This window comes from Balaenoptera ricei, chromosome 13, assembly GCF_028023285.1.
Source record: "Balaenoptera ricei isolate mBalRic1 chromosome 13, mBalRic1.hap2, whole genome shotgun sequence".
In the NCBI taxonomy this organism is placed as follows: Eukaryota; Metazoa; Chordata; class Mammalia; order Artiodactyla; family Balaenopteridae; genus Balaenoptera; species Balaenoptera ricei.
Genome location: NC_082651.1, coordinates 2,582,897 through 2,605,523, shown reverse-complemented (window position 1 = coordinate 2,605,523; position 22,627 = coordinate 2,582,897). Strand labels below are relative to the sequence as shown.

At 43.6% G+C, this 22,627-nt stretch overlaps 1 protein-coding gene across 6 annotated transcripts in view; it reads right to left on the bottom strand.

Moving 5' to 3' along the window:
• UXS1 (UDP-glucuronate decarboxylase 1) overlaps positions 1-22,627 on the bottom strand; it is a 79,723-nt gene that overhangs the window by 42,002 nt on the left and 15,094 nt on the right. For 2 of the 6 annotated variants that reach the window (XM_059942364.1, XM_059942363.1), the window contains 4 exons: positions 21,472-21,499; positions 20,091-20,154; positions 18,991-19,034; positions 8,579-8,639 (listed from right to left, as the gene is read on the bottom strand). In XM_059942364.1, coding sequence (XP_059798347.1) covers positions 8,579-8,639; positions 18,991-19,034; positions 20,091-20,154; positions 21,472-21,499 — 197 coding nt within the window. Of the gene's footprint in view, positions 1-8,578; positions 8,640-18,990; positions 19,035-20,090; positions 20,155-21,166; positions 21,429-21,471; positions 21,500-22,627 lie in introns of those variants that run through there. The other 4 variants (XM_059942366.1, XM_059942365.1, XM_059942367.1 and 1 more) reach the window with 3 other exon arrangements.

Genomic DNA, 22,627 nt, shown 5'->3' with positions numbered 1-22,627 from the left:
CCTGCCAATGCAGGGGACACGGGTTCGTGCCCCGGTCCGGGAAGATCCCACATGCCACGGAGCAACTAGGCCCGTGAGCCACAACTACTGAGCCTGCGCGTCTGGAGCCTGTGCTCCGCAACAGGAGAGGCCGCGACAGTGAGAGGCCTGCGCACCGCGATGAAGAGTGGCCCCCACTTGCCACAACTGGAGAAAGCCCTCACACAGAAACGAAGACCCAACATAGCCAAAAATAAAGAAATAAATAAATTTAAAAAATAAAAAAAAGAAGTGACTCTCATTAAAAAAAAAAAAAATTAATTGTGTTTCTATTTACCAAGAGAATATGCAATATAAAAATGGAACTGGCGACAGAAAGATAGACAAGATGAAAAGGCAGAGGGCTACATACCAGATGAAGGAACAAGATAAAACCCCAGAAAAACAACTAAATGAAGTGGAGATAGGCAACCTTCCAGAAAAAGAATTCAGAATAATGATAGTGAAGATGATCCAGGACCTCGGAATAAGAACAGAGGCAAAGATCGAGAAGATGCAAGAAATGTTTAACAAAGACCTAGAAGAATTAAAGGACAAACAAACAGAGATGAACAATACAATAACTGAAATGAAAAATACACTAGAAGGAATCAACAGCAGAATAACTGAGGCAGAAGAACGGATAAGTGACCTGGAAGACAGAATGGTGGAATTCACTGCTGCGGAACAGACTAAAGGAAAAAGAATGAAAAGAAATGAAGACAGCCTAAGAGACCTCTGGGACAACATTAAACGCAACAACATTCGCATTATAGGGGTCCCAGAAGGAGAAGAGAGAGAGAAAGGACCCGAGAAAATATCTGAAGAGATTATAATCGAAAACTTCCCTAACATGGGAAAGGAAATAGCCACCCAAGTCCAGGAAGCGCAGAGTCCCATACAGGATAAACCCAAGGAGAAACACGCCGAGACACATAGTAATCAAAATGGCAAAAATTAAAGACAAAGAAAAATTATTGAAAGCAGCAAGGGAAAAACGACAAATAACATACAAGGGAACTCCCATAAGGTTAACAGCTGATTTCTCAGCAGAAACTCTACAAGCCAGAAGGGAGTGGCATGATATACTTAAAGTGATGAAAGGGAAGAACCTACAACCAAGATTACTCTACCCAGCAAGGATCTCATTCAGATTTGATGGAGAAATCAAAAGCTTTACAGACAAGAAAAAGCTAAGAGAATTCAGCACCACCAAACCAGCTCTACAACAAATGCTAAAGGAACTTCTCTAAGTGGGAAACACAAGAGAAGAAAAGGACCTACAAAAGCAAACCCAAAACAATTAAGAAAATGGTCATAGGAACATACATATCAATAATTACCTTAAACGTGAATGGATTAAATGCTCCAACCAAAAGACACAGGCTTGCTGAATGGATACAAAGACAAGACCCATATATATGCTGTCTACAAGAGACCCACTTCAGACCTAGGGACACATACAGACTGAAAGTGAGGGGATGGAAAAAGATATTCCATGCAAATGGAAATCAAAAGAAAGCTGGAGTAGCTATACTCATATCAGATAAAATAAACTTTAAAATAAAGAATGTTACAAGAGACAAGGAAGGACACTACATAATGATCAAGGGATCAATCCAAGAAGATATAACAATTATAAATATACATGCACCCAACATAGGAGCACCTCAATACATAAGGCAACTGCTAACAGCTATAAAAGAGGAAATCGACAGTAACACAATAATAGTGGGGGACTTTAACACCTCACTTACACCAATGGACAGATCATCCAAAATGAAAATAAATAAGGAAACAGAACCTTTAAATGACACAATAGACCAGATAGATTTAATTGATATTTATAGGACATTCCATCCAAAAACAGCAGATTACACTTTCTTCTCAAGTGTGCACGGAACATTCTCCAGGATAGATCACATCTTGGGTCACAAATCAAGCCTCAGTAAATTTAAGAAAATCGAAATCATATCAAGCATCTTTTCTGACCACAATGCTATGACATTAGAAATCAATTACAGGGAAAAAAACGTAAAAAACACAAACACATGGAGGCTAAACAATACGTTACTAAATAACCAAGAGATCACTGAAGAAATCAAAGAGGAAATCAAAAAATACCTAGAGACAAATGACAATGAACACACGACGATCCAAAACCTATGGGATGCAGCAAAAGCAGTTCTAAGAGGGAAGTTGATAGCTATACAAGCCTACCTAAAGAAACAAGAAAAATCTCAAGTAAACAATCTAACCTTACACCTAAAGGAACCAGAGAAAGAAGAACAAACAAAACCCAAAGTTAGCAGAAGGAAAGAAATCATAAAGATCAGAGCAGAAATAAATGAAATAGAAACAAAGAAAACAATAGCAAAGATCAATAAAACTAAAAGCTGGTTCTTTGAGGAGATAAACAAACTTGATAAGCCATTAGCCAGACTCATCAAGAAAAAGAGGGAGAGGACTCAAATCAATAAAGTTAGAAATGAAAAAGGAGAAGTTACAACAGACACCGCAGAAATACAAAACATCCTAAGAGACTACTACAAGCAACTCTATGCCGATAAAATGGACAACCTGGAAGAAATGTACAAATTCTTAGAAAGGTATAACCTTCCAAAACTGAACCAGGAAGAAACAGAAAATGTGAACAGACCAATCACAAGTAATGAAATTGAAACTGTGATTAAAAATCTTCCAACAAACAAAGTCCAGGACCAGATGGCTTCACAGGTGAATTCTATCAAACATTTAGAGAAGAGCTAACACCCATCCTTCTCAAACTCTTCCAAAAAATTGCAGAGGAAGGAACACTCCCAAACTCATTCTATGAGGCCACCATCACCCTGATACCAAAACCAGACAAAGATACTACAAAAAAAGAAAATGACAGACCAATATCACTGATGAATATAGATGCAAAAATCCTCAACAAAATACTGGCAAACAGAATCCAACAACACATTAAAAGGATCATACACCACGATCAAGTGGGATTTATCCCAGGGATGCAAGGATTCTTCAATATATGCAAATCAATCAATGTGATACACCATATTAACAAATTGAAGAATGAAAACCATATGATCTCAATAGATGCAGAAAAAGCTTTTGACAAAATTCAACACCCATTTATGATAAAAACTCTCCAGGAAGTGGGCATAGAGGGAACTCTCCTCAACATAATAAAGGCCATATACGACAAACCCACAGCAAACATCATTCTCAATGGTGAAAAACTGGAAGCATTTCCTCTAAGATCAGGAACGAGACAAGGATGTCCACTCTCACCACTATTATTCAACATAGTTTTGGAAGTCCTAGCCACGGCAATCAGAGAAGAAAAAGAAATAAAAGGAATACAAATTGGAAAAGAAGAAGTAAAACTGTCACTGTTTGCAGATGACATGATACTATACATAGAGAATCCTAAAAATGCCACCAGAAAACTACTAGAGCTAATCAATGAATTTGGTAAAGTTGCAGGATACAAAATTAATGCACAGAAATCTCTTGCATGCCTATACACCAATGATGAAAAATCTGAAAGAGAAATTATGGAAACACTCCCATTTACCATTGCAACAAAAAGAATAAAATATCTAGGAATAAACCTACCTAGGGAGACAAAAGACCTGTATGCAGAAAACTATAAGACACTGATGAAAGAAATTAAAGATGATACCAACAGGTGGAGATATACACCATGTTCTGGGATTGGAAGAATCAATATTGTGAAAATGACTATACTACCCAAAGCAATCTACAGATTCAACACAATCCCTATCAAATTACCAGTGGCATTTTTTACAGAACTAGAACAAATCATCTTAAAATTTGTATGGATACACAAAAAGACCCCGAATAGCCAAAGCAGTCTTGAAGGAAAAAAACGGAGCTGGAGGAATCAGACTCCCTGACTTCAGACTATACTACAAAGCTACAGTAATCAAGACAATATGGTACAAAAACAGAAACATACATCAGTGGAACAGGATAGAAAGCCCAGAGATAAACCCATGCACCTATGGTCAACTAATCTATCACAAAGGAGGCAAAGATATACAATGGAGAAAAGACAGTCTTTTCAATAAGTGGTGCTGGGAAAACTGGACAGCTACATGTAAAAGAATGAAATTAGAACACTCCCTAACACCATACACAAAAATAAACTCAAAATGGATTTGAGACCTAAATGTAAGACCGGACACTATAAAACTCTTAGTGGAAAACATAGGAAGAACACTCTTTGACATCAATCACAGCAAGATCTTTTTTGATCCACCTCATAGAGTAATGGAAATAAAAACAAAAATAAACAAATGGGACCTAATGAAACTTCAAAGATTTTGCACAGCAAAGGAAACCATAAACAAGATGAAAAGACAACCCTCAGATGGGAGAAAATATTTGCAAATGAATCAACGGACAAAGGATTAATCTCCAAAATATATAAACAGCTCATTCAGCTCAATATTAAAGAAACAAACAACCCAATCCAAAAATGGGCAGAAGACCTAAATAGACATTTCTCCAAAGAAGACATACAGATGGCCAAGAAGCACATGAAAAGCTGCTCAACATCACTAATTATTAGAGAAATGCAAATCAGAACTGCAATGAAGTATCACCTCACACCAGTTAGAATGGGCATCATCAGAAAATCTACAAACAACAAATGCTGGAGAGGGTGTGTAGAAAAGGGAACCCTCTTGCACTGTTGGTGGGAATGTAAATTGATACAGCCACTATGGAGAGCAGTATGGAGGTTCCTTAAAAAACTAAAAATAGATTTACCATATGATCCAGCAATCCCACTACTGGGCATATACCCAGAGAAAACCATAAATCAAAAAGACACATGCACCCCAATGTTCATTGCAGCACTATTTACAATAGCCAGGTCATGGAAGCAACCTAAATGCCCATCGACAGACGAATGGATAAAGATGTGGTACATATATACAATGGAATATTACTCAGCCATAAAAAGGAATGAAATTGAGTCATTTGCTGAGACGTGGATAGATCTAGAGACTGTCATACAGAGTGAAGTAAGTCAGAAAGAGAAAAACAAATATCGTATATTAACGCATGTATGTGGAACCTAGAAAAATGGTATAGATGAGCCGGTTTGCAGGGCAGAAGTTGAGACACAGATGTAGAGAACAGACATATGGACACCAAGGGGGGAAAACTGCGGTGGGGTGGGGATGGTGGTGTGCTGAATTGGGTGATGGAGATTGACATGTATACACTGATGTGTATAAAAATTGATGACTAACAAGAACCTACAGTATAAAAACAAACAAAACAACTACTACTAAACTTTCATTGGGTTATTTGTATGGAAATATGTTAATATAAATGTTTCAGACATTACATGAAATTTCTGAAAATCTTATATGTTCTGGTATAATGTTATAAGTCATAATTCTAGTTATTACTTTAAAATGTATATCTCAGAAATAAAAAAAAAAAGATTAACTATGAGTTGAACCTGGATGATGGATACAGAAGAGTTCATTATACTGTTATTTTTGTTTATATTTTATTGTTTTTATTGTTTTCTATAATAAAATGTTTTTAAAAATTAATTTAAAAAAAAGAAAATGGAACTGGCAAAACAATTCAATTTATACTAGCATCAAAAAGGATAAGACATTTTAGAATAAATTTAACAAAGAAAGTGCAAAATTTGTCTTCTGAAAACTACAAAAAAAAAAAAAGTTAAAAGAAACTACTGAAGACCTAAATAAATGGAAAGACACCCCATGTTCAAGAACCGGAAGGCAATACTGTTAAGATGGCAATATTGTCCAAACTGACTTACAGATTCCATGCGTCTCTGTAAGAATCTCAGCCGGCTTCTTTGGAGAAACTGACGGGCTGGTCTTAAAATTCACAGGGAACTGTAATGGGTCCAGAACAGTCAAAATGATCTTGAAGAACAAAGGTGGAGGACCCACAATTCCCAGTTTCAGAACTTACTGCAAAGCTACAGTAATCAAGGCAGTGTGGTACTGGCACAAGGATAGGCATATAGATCAACAGACAGAATAGAGAGTCCAGGAATAAACATTCACATTTATGGTCAGTTCATTTGTGACAAGGGTGGCAAGACAATTCAACAGGCCACGATTAGTCTTGTCAGCCGACAGGGCTAGGCCACTAGGCAGCCACGTGCAAAAGGATGGGAGACCCTTATCTAAATCCATACGTAAAAATGAACACAAAATGGATCAGAGACCTAAATGTAAGACACCAAAGCTATAAAACTCTTAGGAAAACACAGGGCAAATCTTTGTGACCTTGGATTAGGCTATGACTTTTTTTTTTTTTTAATAAATTTATTTATTTATTTTTGGCTGCTTTGGGTCTTTATTGCTGTGCACAGGTTTTCTCTAGCTGCGGCGAGCAGGGGCTACTCTTTGTTGCGGTGCACGGGCTTCTCATTGCAGTGGCTTCTCTTGTTACAGAGCACGGGCTCTAGGTGCGTGGGCTTCAGGAGCTGTGGCACACAGGGCTCAGGAGTTGTGGCTCATGGACTCTAGAGCACAGGCTCAGTAGTTGTGGTGCACAGGCTTCTCAATGCGGTGGCTCCTCTTGTTGCGGAGCACGGGCTCTAGGTGTGCGGGTTTCAGTAGTTGTGGCATGTGGGCTCAGCAGTTGTGGCTCGCGGGCTCTAGGTGCATGGGCTTCAGTAGCTGTGGCGCACGGGCTTAGTTGCTCTGCGGCATGTGGGATCTTCCCGGACCAGGGCTCGAACCCGTGTCCCCTGCATTGGCAGGTGGATTCTTAACCACTGCACCACCAGGGAAGACCCTAGGCTATGACTTCTTAAATGTGACACCAAAGCACAAGGAACAAAAGAAAAAATAAGCTTCATCGATATTTAAAACTTTTGTGCTTCAAAGAATACCATCAAGAAAGCGAAAAGACAACCCACAGAATGGGAAAAAAATACTTGCAAATCATGTATCTGATAAGAAACTTAGATTTAGGATAAAGAACTCAATAATGAAAAGAAAGAGAACTCAATTTTAAAATGGGCTAAGTGTCTGAGTAGACATTTCTCCATGGAAGATACAGAAATGGCCAATAAGCCCATGAAAAGATGCTCAACATCATCAGCCATCAGGAAACTCAAATAAAAACCACAATGAGACAGCACTTCACACCTACGAGGAGGGCTACAAATAAAGACCTATAATGACAAGTGTTGACAAGGACGTGAAGAAATCGGACTCCTCATACACTGCTGCGTGTCATGGGATGCGAAACGGTGCAGCCGACGTGGCAAACAGTCTGGCAGTTCCTCCGAAGTTTAAAGAGCTGCCACATGACTCATAGGATAAATGGATAAATAAAATGTGTCCTATCCATACAATGGAATATTATTTGGTAATAAAAAGATATGAAGTACAGATAAATGCTGCAACATGAATAAATCTTAAAAACATGCTAGCTAGTCACAAAAGGCCAAATAGTGCATTATTCCACCTGTATGAATACCCAGAATTGGCAAATGTCCACAGACAGAAAGTAAATCCGTGGTTGCCTAGGGGTGGAGGGGCTGTGGAAATGGGGAGTGACTGCTCACGGGCTCAGGGTTTCTTTTGGGATGAAATGTTCTGAAATCGATGATGGTTGCACAACCCTGTGAATGTACTAAAAACGACTGAACTGTACACTTTAGGGGGTGAGTTGCACAGTACATGAATTATATCTCAACAAAGCTGGCACTTCTACAAAACGCCAAGGTGCCGATCTCTTTGGACACACTCTGCTGCACGCACATGGGGTTCTTTCACCAGTGAATTTGTATTCGCGTTGAACAAGGAGACCACTAGCCGAGGAAGCCCCCGGTGTATCTATCAAGGTGGTGTGTGAGCCAGCAAAGGGTTTAAAAACCACTGCTCCGGAAAGTTTCACATTTCCTCAGAAAGTTACAGACAGGGTCACCATACGACCTGGTAATTCCTCTCCTAGGTGTACGTATACCCAAAAGGAGAGGAAACCTATGTCCACAGAAACTTGTACCCACCCGTATGTTCACAACAGCATTATTCACAATAACCTCAAAGGAGAAACAACCCCAAATGCCCATCAACTGATGACTGCATAACCAAAGTGTGGTACGACCACACAATGGAATTATTCAGCTCTAAAAAGGAATGAAGCCCGGATTCGTCTACAGCACGGATGAACCTTGGAAACATTGAAGTTTAAGAAAAGACCACACATTGTATCATTTGAAATGCCCCAAATAGGCAAATCCATAGAGACAGAAAGTCATTCTCGTGGTTGCCAGGAGCTGGGGGGGCAGGGGGGTGGGATGGGAAATGACTGCTGATGGCTAAGGGGTTTCTTTGGGCGATAAAATGTTCTGCAATTAGGATGTGGAGCTGGTGCAGGACTTTGTGAACAAACCATAAACCACTGTATACGCTGAACTGTATACACTGTACCGGTGACTTTTACGGGTTGTGAATTACACTTTCATTTAAAAAGCAAATTCCTTGATTACAAATATGAATCAGATGTGTAAACTTACCAAAATTCTTTTACGGTCCTTTTCTGATAAAAATTTTACAGGCGGGTATTTCTGGGTGAAGCTGTATAACATAAAGAGATTATAAAAGAAAGAGTCAAACATCTCATGTGAGTATTTTCTCTACTTGCCACCAAAACAAATGCCGGATTTGAGAACTGTTACTGTCTGCTCCCCTCTCTTCTCCAAATGAGGGCTGCAGCAACCAAGCAAGCACTGGTTAATCTGAATTCAAGATCAACCTGCTCCTTGTTTACCATCAAACAGGTGTGACATGCGATGCTATCCCCTATCCCCGGGCAGGGAAAACGTCAGGAAGTACTAGCCACCGGCAGCCAGAGCTGAACACAAAACACGGAAGGGGCGGCGTTCTCGAGATGCCGTGCCCAGGCCTGGGAGGAAGAAATCGGCTGTGTGGAGTCACAGACCCAGCCCTGCCGACTGTACCCCCAAGAGGAAGAGAAGGTGTAAGTAAGATTCTTCCCCTGTTTGGGCAGTCTCACAATTCCAGCCTCCCCTACCCAGCCGGGGGCCCTGGACAAAGCGATTGGGCATCAGCCCTTTCTGCCCCCCGTGGTCCGTCTGAACCTGTCTGGGGTCTCACCTTATCTTTCAATGCCTCTTGCCCCCATCAAGGTGCCACCAGTCCCCAACCCACATGGATGTTCCAGGACTGGGGCAGCATAAAAGACATATAAAGTGTCAAAAGAGAGTTGATAAATATAGACTTGAAATATCCACTCTTAAAGTGATTCGGTCAGAAACAAAAGGGCTTTTAAAAAAAATGTGGAGAAAGCAGCTCTAGAGTTATTATTTTAACTGCAGATGTGCTGGGCGGGGGCCCCGTCTCCATCCCCTCCACACCCGCAGCCGGGACGCGGAACGCATCTCCTCAGCGGTGGCTGAACTTAACGGAGCAGGACAGGTCCTCAGACAGAAGACCTTGAAGCAGGTGCTTCCCTTCTCCTGAAGGAGTGAAGCTCGCTGACAACAGAGCTGGGGCGGGTTGGCAGTGCACGTGATCCCCCCGTAGGAGCTTCCAGACTCTCAAAAGGTCAAGTTCGCCATGCAGACGCCAAACACAGGCAGGCAGTTGGGAGACGCCCAGGGGATGGTGAGAATACCAGCCTTCCCGTGTCAGTTCTGTGACCCCGTCCACACCCCTGGGGCAAGACCCCCCAGGCGCTCTGGGCACCTCGGGGCTTCCTGCTCCCTCGAGCCAGGGGGCTGCCCACAAGCCGTCCTGGGACCCGGCCACCACAGTAAGGGCTTGATGAAGCGGGGCCGGGGCAGCCCTCCCACCTGCCCGGTACCCCGCTCTCCGCGGGCCCGACACCCCCGCTCCTGCCTCAGTCTGAGCTCCCCGCATCCGCGGGCCCAGCTGACTCAGCTCCATCCCACCCTCCCCGCGCTGCCCACCAGCCTGCTTCTCCTCCAGGCCGTTCTGACGCCTCCCTTCCTTCACCCACCAGGGTTCATCCCCTCCAGGCTGAAGGGTTTTAGAGAGAGTCACGGGGGAGGGCGGGCCAGGGCTGCACCCTGGGATGGAAGTGGGAGGAGGGAACACAATACAAGACTCGTGCCTCCAGGAGGAGGTGACCAATTTGTCCACTGAAACCGATTTTCATCCAAGTGGTGAGCTTAGAACAGCGCCTGCATGAAAGCTTAACATGAAACCAGATATGCTATTTACACCAGGCAGGAAGAGCAAACGGTTTTCTTATAGGAAATATACTTAAAAGAAATAAAACTGAAGCAGACACAGCCGCCTGACACAGTCACTGGTGCAGGATGACTAAGAAAACCACTTCAAACAGTGTGTGCTAATAAGCCCTTGATTTAAGAAACGCAACGCTGGCTGCTTTCGTGCCCTGTTTTTCTTCGACGTGTAACAACCAAGTTTCAGATTCCACATGGGTGATCATGTTACTGAAAGTTTAAAAAACGATCTCACGGCCCTCGTTCCTCGCTTTGAGGACTCAGGGCACAAAGCTCTAGGTGGGAGCCAGGGTCCTCCTGGGTGTGCACCCCCAGGCTGTGGTGACAGCCGTGTGACCGAGCTGGCCGTGCGAGGGGCTGAGCCCCGAGCCCCAAGCTGGGTGGGCAGGGCAAGGGCGAGGTGTGGGCTTCTTTCAGGCCGGGGCCCCTTTAAAATCCTACCCAGGTGCCGCTCACCCAGGGATTCGTGTGCTCAGGCACCTTTTCCGGAGCACCTGTTCCAGACCACGCCCTGCGCTGGGGACACAGCAGCCATGGGGCGGCGGCGGGAGGCCGCCCACCTGAAGCCTGCATTTCTGAGTGAGAAGCGGCAAGAAGGCAGAAGGAAGTGTGAATTCCGTAACGGACCTTTCCTTACCCCCCAGATGGATCCTATAGTCGTTAGTTATCGCATTCCCCACTCTAACCTTCCTGTTTGTTAGGAGAGCCTAGGTCCTTCTACTCAGAATTTTAATTAGCATTATCACCCGCTATCTATTCAAAGAATGTTCAAAGACGTGGAGATGGAATGAAACAGCACGCAAGCCGACTATCAGGAACTGGAGCGTGAGGTTAGGAGGACAGAAGGACCAGAGTCACAACACTGTCGATCCACTACACTTCAATAAAATTTAAAGAAAAAAAAATAGAAAGAAAGAAAAGAAATGCAACTTGCCTGTACATTAGAATGACTCGGGGAGATGTGCAAACCCCCAAAGCCCAGTCTGCATGCTGGGCCAATAAGAGCACCATTGCAGGGAGGGGGGCCCAGGTGTCAGTACTCTCTAGAAACAAAACAAACAAAACACCGCAGAGTCCACGACCCAGGCTGCTAGGACGGCACGGACCCCTGTGCCTCCCTGTGTCAACTGGTGCTGACCTGTCAACTGTGTCCTTATTTCTTGGGGCCCCTCTGCCCCCAAGTGACGATCACGTATTTCCTCCCAGTGACATTCTTATGCTGCCAGGGTCAGGATGGCTGTGTGAACATTCCTATCACACAAAGTCAGGAGGAATGAAACTAGACAGAGCTCCTCCAACTTCCACAAGGTCACGTCCGCACCTGACCTTCTGACTCACCCAGTAACCAGGGCCCAGCTGTCGCCTGAGTGGCTCACCCACTAGAGGGACAGAACCCTTTCAGGCTGAGTCACAGCAAAGCAACGCCGCGGGGCGAGCACTCACCCTCGGTGCCCAGCTTACAGGGAACTCTCACGGTTTCACAGGAATGAGTTACCAGAAAACTATTTAAGATTACAGTCATACGTGTGCTTCTCTTCCCAAGTTAAAAGGAACAAGAACATCACAGAAGTATCAAAGGGAACTGTATAATTCTCATAATTCAAGAGCTCCTGTGTGTAAAGCCACTGCCTTAGAAAAGTTACCTAAATGATTCACTTTCTTTTCATAAGAAAGTTCATGTTATTCTCTAAAGAAAATGATCACTGGTGGGCAGATTTTTTCTTTCTTTTTCAGCCAAGGTAAAACTTGTGGTGGGTTACTTCTTACTGTAAACAATTTATTTTTTAAAAAGCTTCAATTAACATTCCTCAAATTACAGCAGTCCTATCGAAGGCAGGATTTCTGGTTCCCATCCAATGAAATGTTACAGGCAGTGTCATTTCAGCACCGAATAGTGGCAAGAAAGATTAAAGCACAAATAACAGCCTTCTATTAGTGATGGAATCAGTTAAAAAAACAAGTAACAACGTCTGCTCCAGTTAAGAGTTAAAATCGATAGCTTGCTGACTGCATATAACTTATCAGCTGAGGGCAAGAAGAGAGTGAATGAACACATTTAGTTTGATGAATTTTCTCCATCCTCATTTCTCCTTGATCATTTAATGAAAACACCGAGATCAAAAAAAATTGCTCTCCATTGCTTCCTTCTTATTCTAGACTTGATAAAGGGCTCACACAAGGCTAACCACATTGTCCAAACACGTCCCAGGGGGAAAAAAATATACAAACTTTCATGAATGAATGTCTTCATTTTTCTTTTTTAAACCTCTTAAGACCCGACTGTTACCCCAGACACTTGGGAGTTTTCTACACACACTCAAGGGAGAGCTCCCTGTGCCCGAGGCCAAGACAGAGATGGAGCCAAAACAAAGCACGAGCAGGACCCAGGACCTTCCTCTGGACATGGATTCAAGTAAGAGTGTCCACCATCTAATACCATTCTTCCCTCCCAGCCGCTTCACCTGGACTCAGTTCTGGAAACTTCCCGATGTACTGGTAGTATGGGGACAAAAGCAAACAGATGACTGAATGGGACGAATCACAGGCTCCCCATCCCTAACATCCCATGGTGCTTCCATGTGGTCCTGGGTTCCAGGCCCAACAAATGGCATTCCTGCTTTGGAATCCTCTGAGACCGGTCAACAGGTGCTAGAAACCATCTGACCACCTGCTGGAGCCAGAAGAGGGCAGGCGTGGCCTCAGACCGTGTGCCACGAATCTGCAGGAGCTGAGAAGTCCGCAGGGCTCGGGAAAGGAAGGTTTCAAAGCCCCTACATCCTTCCTTCTGCCAACACTCAGACTATTTGGGAGTTTTATTGGCGGGGGGACCAATGACACTGATGTGGACATTTGTCTGAATTGTCACAGGTTGCAGAAATCAAACTGACAAAGGGCCTTAGAGGAAAGGCTTTCCCACAGGATCTGGGGTCAGGCTTCAGGAAGACTCCTGAAAAAAATCAATTAACTTTGTGTCTCCACACAACTAGGGCACCTACCAGGCACGAGTGGGGGGGCCACGGACACCTAAGGGGGCGGGAGGAACCCCCAGCGACTGGCTTGAGGGATCTCAGTTCCCAGGCCAGAGGCTGGGCCCAAGCTGCTGTGGTGGGAGCTCCGAGTCCAAACCGCTGGACTAACAGAGAACCTCAGACCCCAGGGAATAACAATCAGAGTGAGGCCTCCCAGAGGCTCTCATCTCAGCACCAAGACCCAGCTCTACCCAACTGCCTGCAAACTCCAGTGCTGGACACCTCAGGCCAAACAACCAATAAGACAGGAATACAGCCCCACCCATAAAAAACAAAAAAAAAATGAAATGACAAAAAAATATGTCACAGACGAAGGAGCAAGGTAAAAACCTACAAGACCAAATAAATGAAGACGAAATAGGCAACGTACCTGAAAAAGAATTCATAGTAATGATAGTAAAGATGATCCAAAATCTCAGAAACAGAATGAGGAAAATACAAGAAACATTTAACAAGGATCTAGAAGAACTAAAGAGCAAACAAACAGTGATGAACAACACAATAACAGAAATTAAAAATACTCTAGAAGGAACCAATAGCAGAATAACTGAGGCAGAAGAACGGATAAATGAGCTGGAAGATAAAATAGTGAAAATAACTACTGCAGAGCAGAATAAAGACAAAAGAATGAAAAGAATTGAGGACAGTCTCAGAGACCTCTAGGACAATATTAAACGCACCAACATTTGAATTACAGGGGTCCCAGAAGAAGAAGAGAAAAGGAAAGGGTCTGAGAAAATATCTGAACAGATTATAGTTGAAAACTTCCCTAACATGGGAAAGGAAATAGCCAATCAAGTCCAGGAAGCACAGAAAGTCCATACAGGATAAACCCAAAGAGAAACACACCGAAACACATATTAATCAAACTATCAACAGGTAAACACAAAGCAAAAATATTAAAAGCAGCAAGGGAAAAGCAACAAATAACATACAAGGGAATCTCCGTAAGTTTAACAGCTGATCTTTCAACAGAAACTCTGCAAGCCAGAAGGGAGTGGCAGGACATATTTAAAGTAATGAAAGGGAAAAACCTACAACCAAGGTTACTCTACCCAGCAAAGATCTCATTCAGATTCGAAGGAGAAATTAAAACCTTTACAGACAAGCAAAAGTTAAGAGAATTCAGCACCACCAAACCAGCTTTACAACAAATGCTAAAGGAACTTCTCTAGGCAGGACACACAAGAGAAGGAAAAGACCTACAAAAACAAAACCAAAACAATTAAGAAAATGGTAATAGGAACATACATATCAATAGGTACTTTAATGTAAATGGATTAAATGCTCCAACCAAAAGACACAGACCGGCTGAATCAATACAAAAACAAGACCCGTATATATGCTGCCCACAAGAGACCCACTTCAGACCTAGGGACACATACAGACTGAAAGTGAGGGGATGGAAAAAGATATTCCGTGCAAATGGAAATCAAAAGAAAGCTGGAGTAGCAATACTCATATCAGACAAAATAGACTTTAAAATAAAGACTATTACAAGAGACAAAGAAGGACACTACATAATGATCAAGGAATCAATCCAAGAAGATATAATAATTGTAAATATTTATGCACCCAACACAGGAACACCTCAATACATAAGGCAAATGTTAACAGCCATAAAAGGGGAAATCGACAGTAACACAATCATAGTAGGGGACTTTAACACCCCACTTTCACTAAGGGACAGATCATCCAAAATGAAAATAAATAAGGAAACACAAGCTTTAATCAATTGATATTTACAGGACATTCCATCCAAAAACAACAGAATACACTTTCTTCTCAAGTGCTCATGAAACATTCCCCAGGATAGACCATATCTTGGGTCACAAATCAAGCCTTGGTAAATTTAAGAAAACTGAAATCGTATCAAGTACCTTTTCTGACCACAATGCCATGAGACTAGATATCAATTACAGGAAAAAAACTGTAAAGAACACAAACACATGGAGGCTAAACACTACGCTACTAAATAACCAAGCAATCACTGAAGAAATCAAAGAGTAAATCAAAAAATACCTAGAGACAAATGACAATGAAAACACCATGACCCAAAACCTATGGGATGCAGCAAAAGCAGTTCTAACAGGGAAGTTTATAGCAATACAATCCTACCTCAAGAAAAAAGAAAAATCTCAAATAAACGACCTAAACTTACACCTAAAGCAATTAGAGAAAGAAGAACAAAAAACCTCGAAAGTTAGCAAAAGGAAAGAAATCATAAAGATCAGATCAGAAATCAATGAAAAAGAAATGAAGGAAATCATAGCAAAGATCAATAAAACTAAAAGCTGGTTCTCTGAGAAGATACACAAAATTGATAAACCATTAGCCAGACTCATCGAGAAAAAAAGGGAGAAGACTCAAATCAATAGAATTAGAAATGAAAAAGGAGAAGTAACAACTGACACTGCAGAAATACAAAGGATCATGAGAGATTACTACAAGCAACTATATGCTGATAAAATGGACAACCTGGAAGAAATGGACAACCTGGAAGAAATGGACAAATTCTTAGAAAAGCACAACCTCCTGAGACTGAACCAGGAAGAAATACAAAATATAAACAGACCAATCACAGCACTGAAACAGAAACTGTGATTAAAAATCTGCCAACAAACAAAAGCCCAGGACCAGATGGCTGCACAGGTGAATTCTATCAAACATTTAGAGAAAAGCTAACACCTATCCTTCTCACACTCTTCCAAAATATAGCAGAGGGAGGAACAATCCCAAACTCATTCTACAAGGCCACCATCACCCTGATACCAAAACCAAAGATGTCACAAAGAAAGAAAACTACAGGCCAATATCACTGATGAACATAGATGCAAAAATCCTCAACAAAATACTAGCAAACAGAATCCAACAGCACATTAAAAGGATCATACACCATGATCCAGTGGGGTTGATCTCAGGAATGCAAGGATTCTTTAATACATGCAAATCAATGTGATACGCCATATTAACAAATTGAAGGATAAAAACCATATGATCATCTCAACAGATGCAGAAAAGGCTTGACAAAATTCAACACTCATTTATGATAAAAACTCTCCAGAAAGTAGGCATAAAGGGAACTTACCTCAACATAATAAAGGCCATATACAACAAACCCACAGCAAACATCATTCTCAATGGTGAAAACTGAAACAATTTCCTCTAAGATCAGGAACAATACAAGATTGTCCAGTCTCACCACTATTATTCAACATAGTTTTGGAAGTTTTAGCCACAGCAATCAGAGAAGAAAAAGAAATAAAAGGAATCCAAATCGGAAAAGAAGAAGTAAAGCTGTCACTGTTTGCAGATGACATGATACTATACATAGAGGATCCTAAAGATGCTACCAGAAAACTACTAGAGCTAATCAATGAATTTGGTAAAGTAGCAGGATACAAAATTAATGCACAGAAATCTCTTGCATGCCTATACACAAATGATGAAAAATCTGAAAGAGAAATGAAGGAAACACTCTCATTTACCACTGCAACAAGAAGAATAAAATACCTAGGAATAAACCTACCTAAGGAGACAAAAGACCTGTATGCAGAAAACTATAAGACACTGATGAAAGAAATTCAAGATGATACAAACAGATGGAGAGATATACCATGTTCTTGGACTGGAAGAATCAACATTGTGAAAATGACTCTACTACCCAAAGCAATCTACAGATTCAGTGCAATCCCTATCAAACTACCACTGGCATTTTTCACAGAACTAGAACAAAAAATTCCACAATTTGTATGGAGACACAAAAGACCCCGAGTAGCCAAAGCAATCTTGAGAATGAAAAAGGGAGCTGGAGGAATCAGGCTCCCTGACTTCAGACTATATTACAAAGCTACAGTAATCAAGACAGTTTGGTACTGGCACAAAAACAGAAATATAGATCAATGGAACAGGATAGAAAGCCCAGAGGTAAACCCACACACATATGGTCACCTTATCTTTGATAAAGGAGGCAAGCATATACAGTGGAGAAAAGACAGCCTCTTCAATAAGTGCTGCTGGGAAAATTGGACAGATACATGCAAAAGTATGAAATTAGAACACTCCCTGACACCATACACAAAAATAAACTCAAAATGGATTAAAGACCTAAATGTAAGGCCAGACACTATCAAACTCTTAGAGGAAAACATAGGCAGAACACTCTATGACATACATCACAGCAAGATCCTTTTTGACCTAGCTCCTAGAGAAATGGAAATAAAAACACAAATAAACAAATGGGACCTAATGAAACTTAAAAGCTTCTGCAAAGCAAAGGAAACTACAAACAAGACGAAAAGACAACCCTCAGAATGGGAAAAAATATTTGCAAACGAAGCAACTGACAAAGGATTAATCTCAAAAATACACAAGCAGTTCATGCAGCTCAATATCAAAAAAACAAACAACCCAATCCAAAAATGGGCAGAAGACCTAAATAGACATTTCTCCAAAGAAGATATACAGATTGCCAACAAACACATGAAAGGATGCTCAACATCACTAATCATTAGAGAAATGCAAATCAAAACTACAGTGTGGTATCACCTCACACCTGTCAGAATGGGCATCATCAAAAAATCTACAAACAATAAATGCTGGAGAGTGTGTGGAGAAAAGGGAACCCTCTTGCACTGTTGATGAGAATGTTAATTGATACAGCCACTATGGAGAACAGTAAAGAGGTTCCTTAAAAAACTAAAAATACAACTACCATGTGACCCAGCAATCCCACTACTGGGCATATACCCTGAGAAAACCATCATTCAAAAAGAGTCATGTTCCACCATGTTCACTGCAGCACTATTTACAATAGCCAGGACATGCAAGCAACCTAAGTGTTCATCGACAGATGAATGGATAAAGAAGATGTGGCACATATATACAATGATATTATTCAGCCATAAAAAGAAATGAAATTGAGTTACTTGTAGTGACGTGGATGGACCTAGGGTCTATCATACAGAGCAAAGTAAGTCAGAAAGAGAAAAACAAATACCGTAACGCTAACACATATATATGGAATCTAAAAAAAAAAAAAAAGGTTCTGAAGAACCTAGGGGCAGACACGAATAAAGACTCAGACGTAGAGAATGGACTTGAGGACACGGGGAGGGGGAATGGTAAGCTGGGACGAAGTGAGAGTGGCATGGACATATATACACTACCAAATGTGAAACAGATAGCTAGTGGGAAGCAGCCGCATAGCACAGGGAGATCAGCTCAGTGTTTTGTGACCACCTAGAGGGGTGGGATAGGGATGGTGGGAGGGAGACGCAAGAGGGAGGGGATATGGGGATATACGTATGCATTTAGGTGATTCACTCTGTTATACAGCAAAAACTAACACAGCATTGTAAAGCAATTATATTCCAATAAAGATGTTAAAAAAAATCATTTAAATAAATTTTTTTTCTCAAGAGAACCCATAGCTTTCATCAGAAATAGTTTTTAATGACCAAAGGAAAAAAAGATCTAAAAGCACTGCATCCGAATTTTAGAGTAAAAATTGACGTTCTCATGGAAAAGTCCCTGTCTTCAAAGTGCCTTGTATGTTTGTAATTAGAGTTAATTACTCAGCTGAGATGAACTGACATTAGATACTGACCTTCTAAAATCAGTAAGATATAAGTATTTTCTTAGACACAGAAGAAAAAGCACACATACCTTTTTTCCAAATCTCTGATTTTCTCTCTTAGTGGTTCAACAATCTAAAACGAAAACAACCAGTATCAGTTTTAAAGCAGAAACCCAGTCCTCCGCCACGTTCACCCACTCTGATGTTCCCGACGGACAGGGCGTGATGTGAAACAGATTTTAATTCCTTCTACGATTCACCTCCAGCTCGAGGTTAAGTCAGACCCCGTGACTCACGATCCTAGAATCGAGATGCTGAACTGCGTGTGCTGGAATCTCTTACTCCAGAGACGCCTGAGCTCTCAGGAAGTTCACCTTTGTCCTTCCCGACCTCACGGGCAACGTCAAAGGTGGTTCAGGCTCGTGAAAAGAGGCGATCACCACCCCCGCTTCTCTTCAGGTGAGAGAGAGGACCCCCGGGTGCTGCCCCCGCTGTGTCGCCTGCCCTGAGCACCGCGCCTGCCTCGCGGGCCGTGTCCCCACCGCATTCGCGGGCCAGGGCCGGGGCTGCGCAGGACGACCGCCACGTGCCTCCACGTCCCAGCGAGCGGCCCCCAGCCCCCCGCAGCCCACACTCCAACAGGCTGTCTGCACCGCCACTGGACTAAAACACGAGCAATTATTTTAACCAGAAGGTGTGAAGTGGGCGAGAGTTGCCGGCTTTCAGTGAGGCAGGCCGCAGCCTCCCCTCCGCTCGTGCGCCCGCCCTGCTCTGTGTGTCCCCGGGTCCTCGCAAACGAGTTGGGCCGTGCTTCCTGTGGGCACCTGCTCAGGTGAGTGGAGGCCGGCCCCTGCCCCCATCCCTGGGGACGGTTCTCACCGCCGTTCCTCTAAGGAAGCCTGCAAAGGCTCCCCTGAAAAGTCACGTAAGAGCGTAAATCCATCTTGCCTGTAGGGCAGAGTGTAACACACTGCACCTTTACAAATGGACAAGTGCTGACACAGAGGTGCGGCCACAGCCTAACAAACAGAAAGTCTCTTCTTCAGTGAGGGAATGATTTCTTGCGAGATGGTTTCAGAATCACAGGTCGGCATCAAGCGGCCACAATAAAGATACCAGCGCAAGCAAAGGGACTGAAGTGGACAAATAAGCAGGAAAAGGAGGAGCAAACTTTGGAAAAGAGACTAACCTCTTCAATCTTGCTTTCAATCTTGAGTTCACCATTTTCCTGGATGGACCTGTTGAGTAGAAAACTACAAACCTGAGACCAATTAAAAGGCTTTGTGACTCCAAGGTGTATTTCTGACCAAATCACCGCAACACAAGCCGAAGGCTGCACATCACCCCCTCCTCCCCAAGAACCCGTCCCGGGCACCCACCCCCCAGGATGGGAGACCAGGGACCAGACAGCCGGCCGGGGAGGAGGGGGCTGGGGGTAGCTCCTCAGCCCCGCACCCCAGGCTCACCACCTCCTTACGGGGCGTTTCTGTTAAACTACCCCGTACCCCAGGCTCACCACACCTTACGGGGCGTTTCTGTTAAACTAAGACCATCTCACTTTCACATTCCACCCAACACGGGATTTTAAATTAGAGGCAGGAAGTGTGTCGATAGGGAGTACAAGTTTCTCTGCTGGGCTTTCCTGGGATTTAATGCAAAATGGAGTTTTTCCAAGTGCAAAGACAGAGCTCCTTTAATGGGACCTGAGCAGCCCTCCAGCCACACACAGGGGCCTCTGTCAGGACACACACACCAGCCCCCGTGGGAGGAACTGGGTCAACAGGGCCCCAGCCGCCCTGCAAGCCCCGCTGGACGTGAAGAGCCCAGGGGGGGCAGAGCTACCCTCCCCGGCTGCCCGCAGCTGCGCTGACTTCCCAAACCTGCTGTCACCGCAATGCCACTGCTGCTCTGACTGTCACACCAAGAAATACAAAGTGGAGGGGATTTTTCTTTAAATGTAAAACTGTACTCACGGCACCAAATTTGTTTTTACAGTGAATGCTTATAACTTTCGCGTATTTTTTTTTTTGAAGAATACTGACACAAGGATTGGACTTTTACAAGTATCCCTCATGCTCTGTTGAGCAGCACAAATAATGCTCACTCAGGCCAGAAGGTCCTCGGGCCCTCCCTCCCCGGGACGGACAGTGGTCTCAAGCATCCACTGGTCTGCTCCTGGGGGTGAGGGCGGCCTCGGTTTCCCTAAGAGGCTTTGGAAGGGTGCCCCTGAGTGCTCTGCTCAAGCCGCCCAGGAATGCCATTTACATTTCAGGAGCCTGAAAGCTCAGGTCCACCCTCTTCTGTCCACAAGGCCGGGAAGGCCTGAGGCGGGCACCACCGAGGAGCCGCCACGGCTGCCGCGAGATCCACCGTCACGTCTGAGCTGGACTTGGGTCAGCGTGATAACCAGAGCGTCCTCCAGAGCACCCCAGGAGAGAAGACGAGCTGGACGTGTGAACAGCAAGAAGCTCAGGTCCACTTTGACATCGTCCTCAATCAGGGTGTATATATAACAATGACGTGTGTCCTTTCAACCCAAACATAACAGCCGAGTTATTAAAAACAATTACCTCATGTTAACCAAGTTGCCCCAAATAGCTGTAAGAGAAAGAAAAAGGAAAAGTCAATATTTAAGTTCTCCAACTAATACAATATTAATTTTTAACCAATATCTTAAAGTTGGCTATGAAAACTATAGCTCACGAAGACAATAAAATGCACACTTTCAAAATAGTAAGTCCTGGGACTTCCCTGGCGGTCCAGCGGTTAGACTCCATGCCTCCAGTGCAGGGGGCGCAGGTTCGATCCCTGGTCGGGGCACTAAGACCCTGCATGCTGCGTGGCGCGGCCAAGAACACATACCTACGTACCTACCTACATAAATAAAATAATAAGTGCGACTAAACATGAGCGAAAAGATGACCCTATATACCCCTAACTCTGGCATAACCTTTTGGGGCCTGGAGTGCCATGGTGCACGTGCTTTGATACGCAGTACGTCCCCAGCCTTTGAGGAAGAGCCAGTCACGGGAATCAAAGAACTGCAAGAATAAAAGAGATCCCAGGGCTCAGTCCAACCTCTCCCCTCAAATGTCGACGAGACCGAGACCGAGAGAAGCTACAGGATGGCCTGGCCCTGTGGCCGTCCTCTCTCTCAGCCCTCACCCAGCTCCCCTATATCACAGCCTCGTCTGCTGGGCCACCTCCTTGACGGCAGACACCTGAGTAACCGCGTCTCAACCAGTCCGGCTGCCGCAGTGGATTTTACCAGGCGTGACTTTACAGACACACTAGACCACGACACGCACTTGAAGTTACCGACCAGAGGGTACCTCACGGAGAGACGCCCACAGAGAACGGTGTCGCTAAAGCTCTGTCCGCGTGCCGACACGGCCCCCACGTGACCACTCCCCCAGTGATGCACAGCTCCTGAGGCCAGGCGTGCTCAGGTGCCGCCAGATGCTGGGGAAAGCAGGGAGCAAACACACACACCCTGGAGTCCGGGGCTGGCAATTCTGTGAGCCTGGGAAGGCCCTGAGGTGAGGGGCGACCCTAGGCATGTTCTCACTGCATCTGCCGATACCCAGCGGGGGGCTAATAAACGTTTACTGCAGAGTTCTCAGTGTCCAAAATCATGCTCCTTGCAAGAGATCCCCATTGTGAACAAGGGGAATGACGAAACCATAAAAGCACAGCCCTCTTCAAATACAAGAAGAAACTATGATC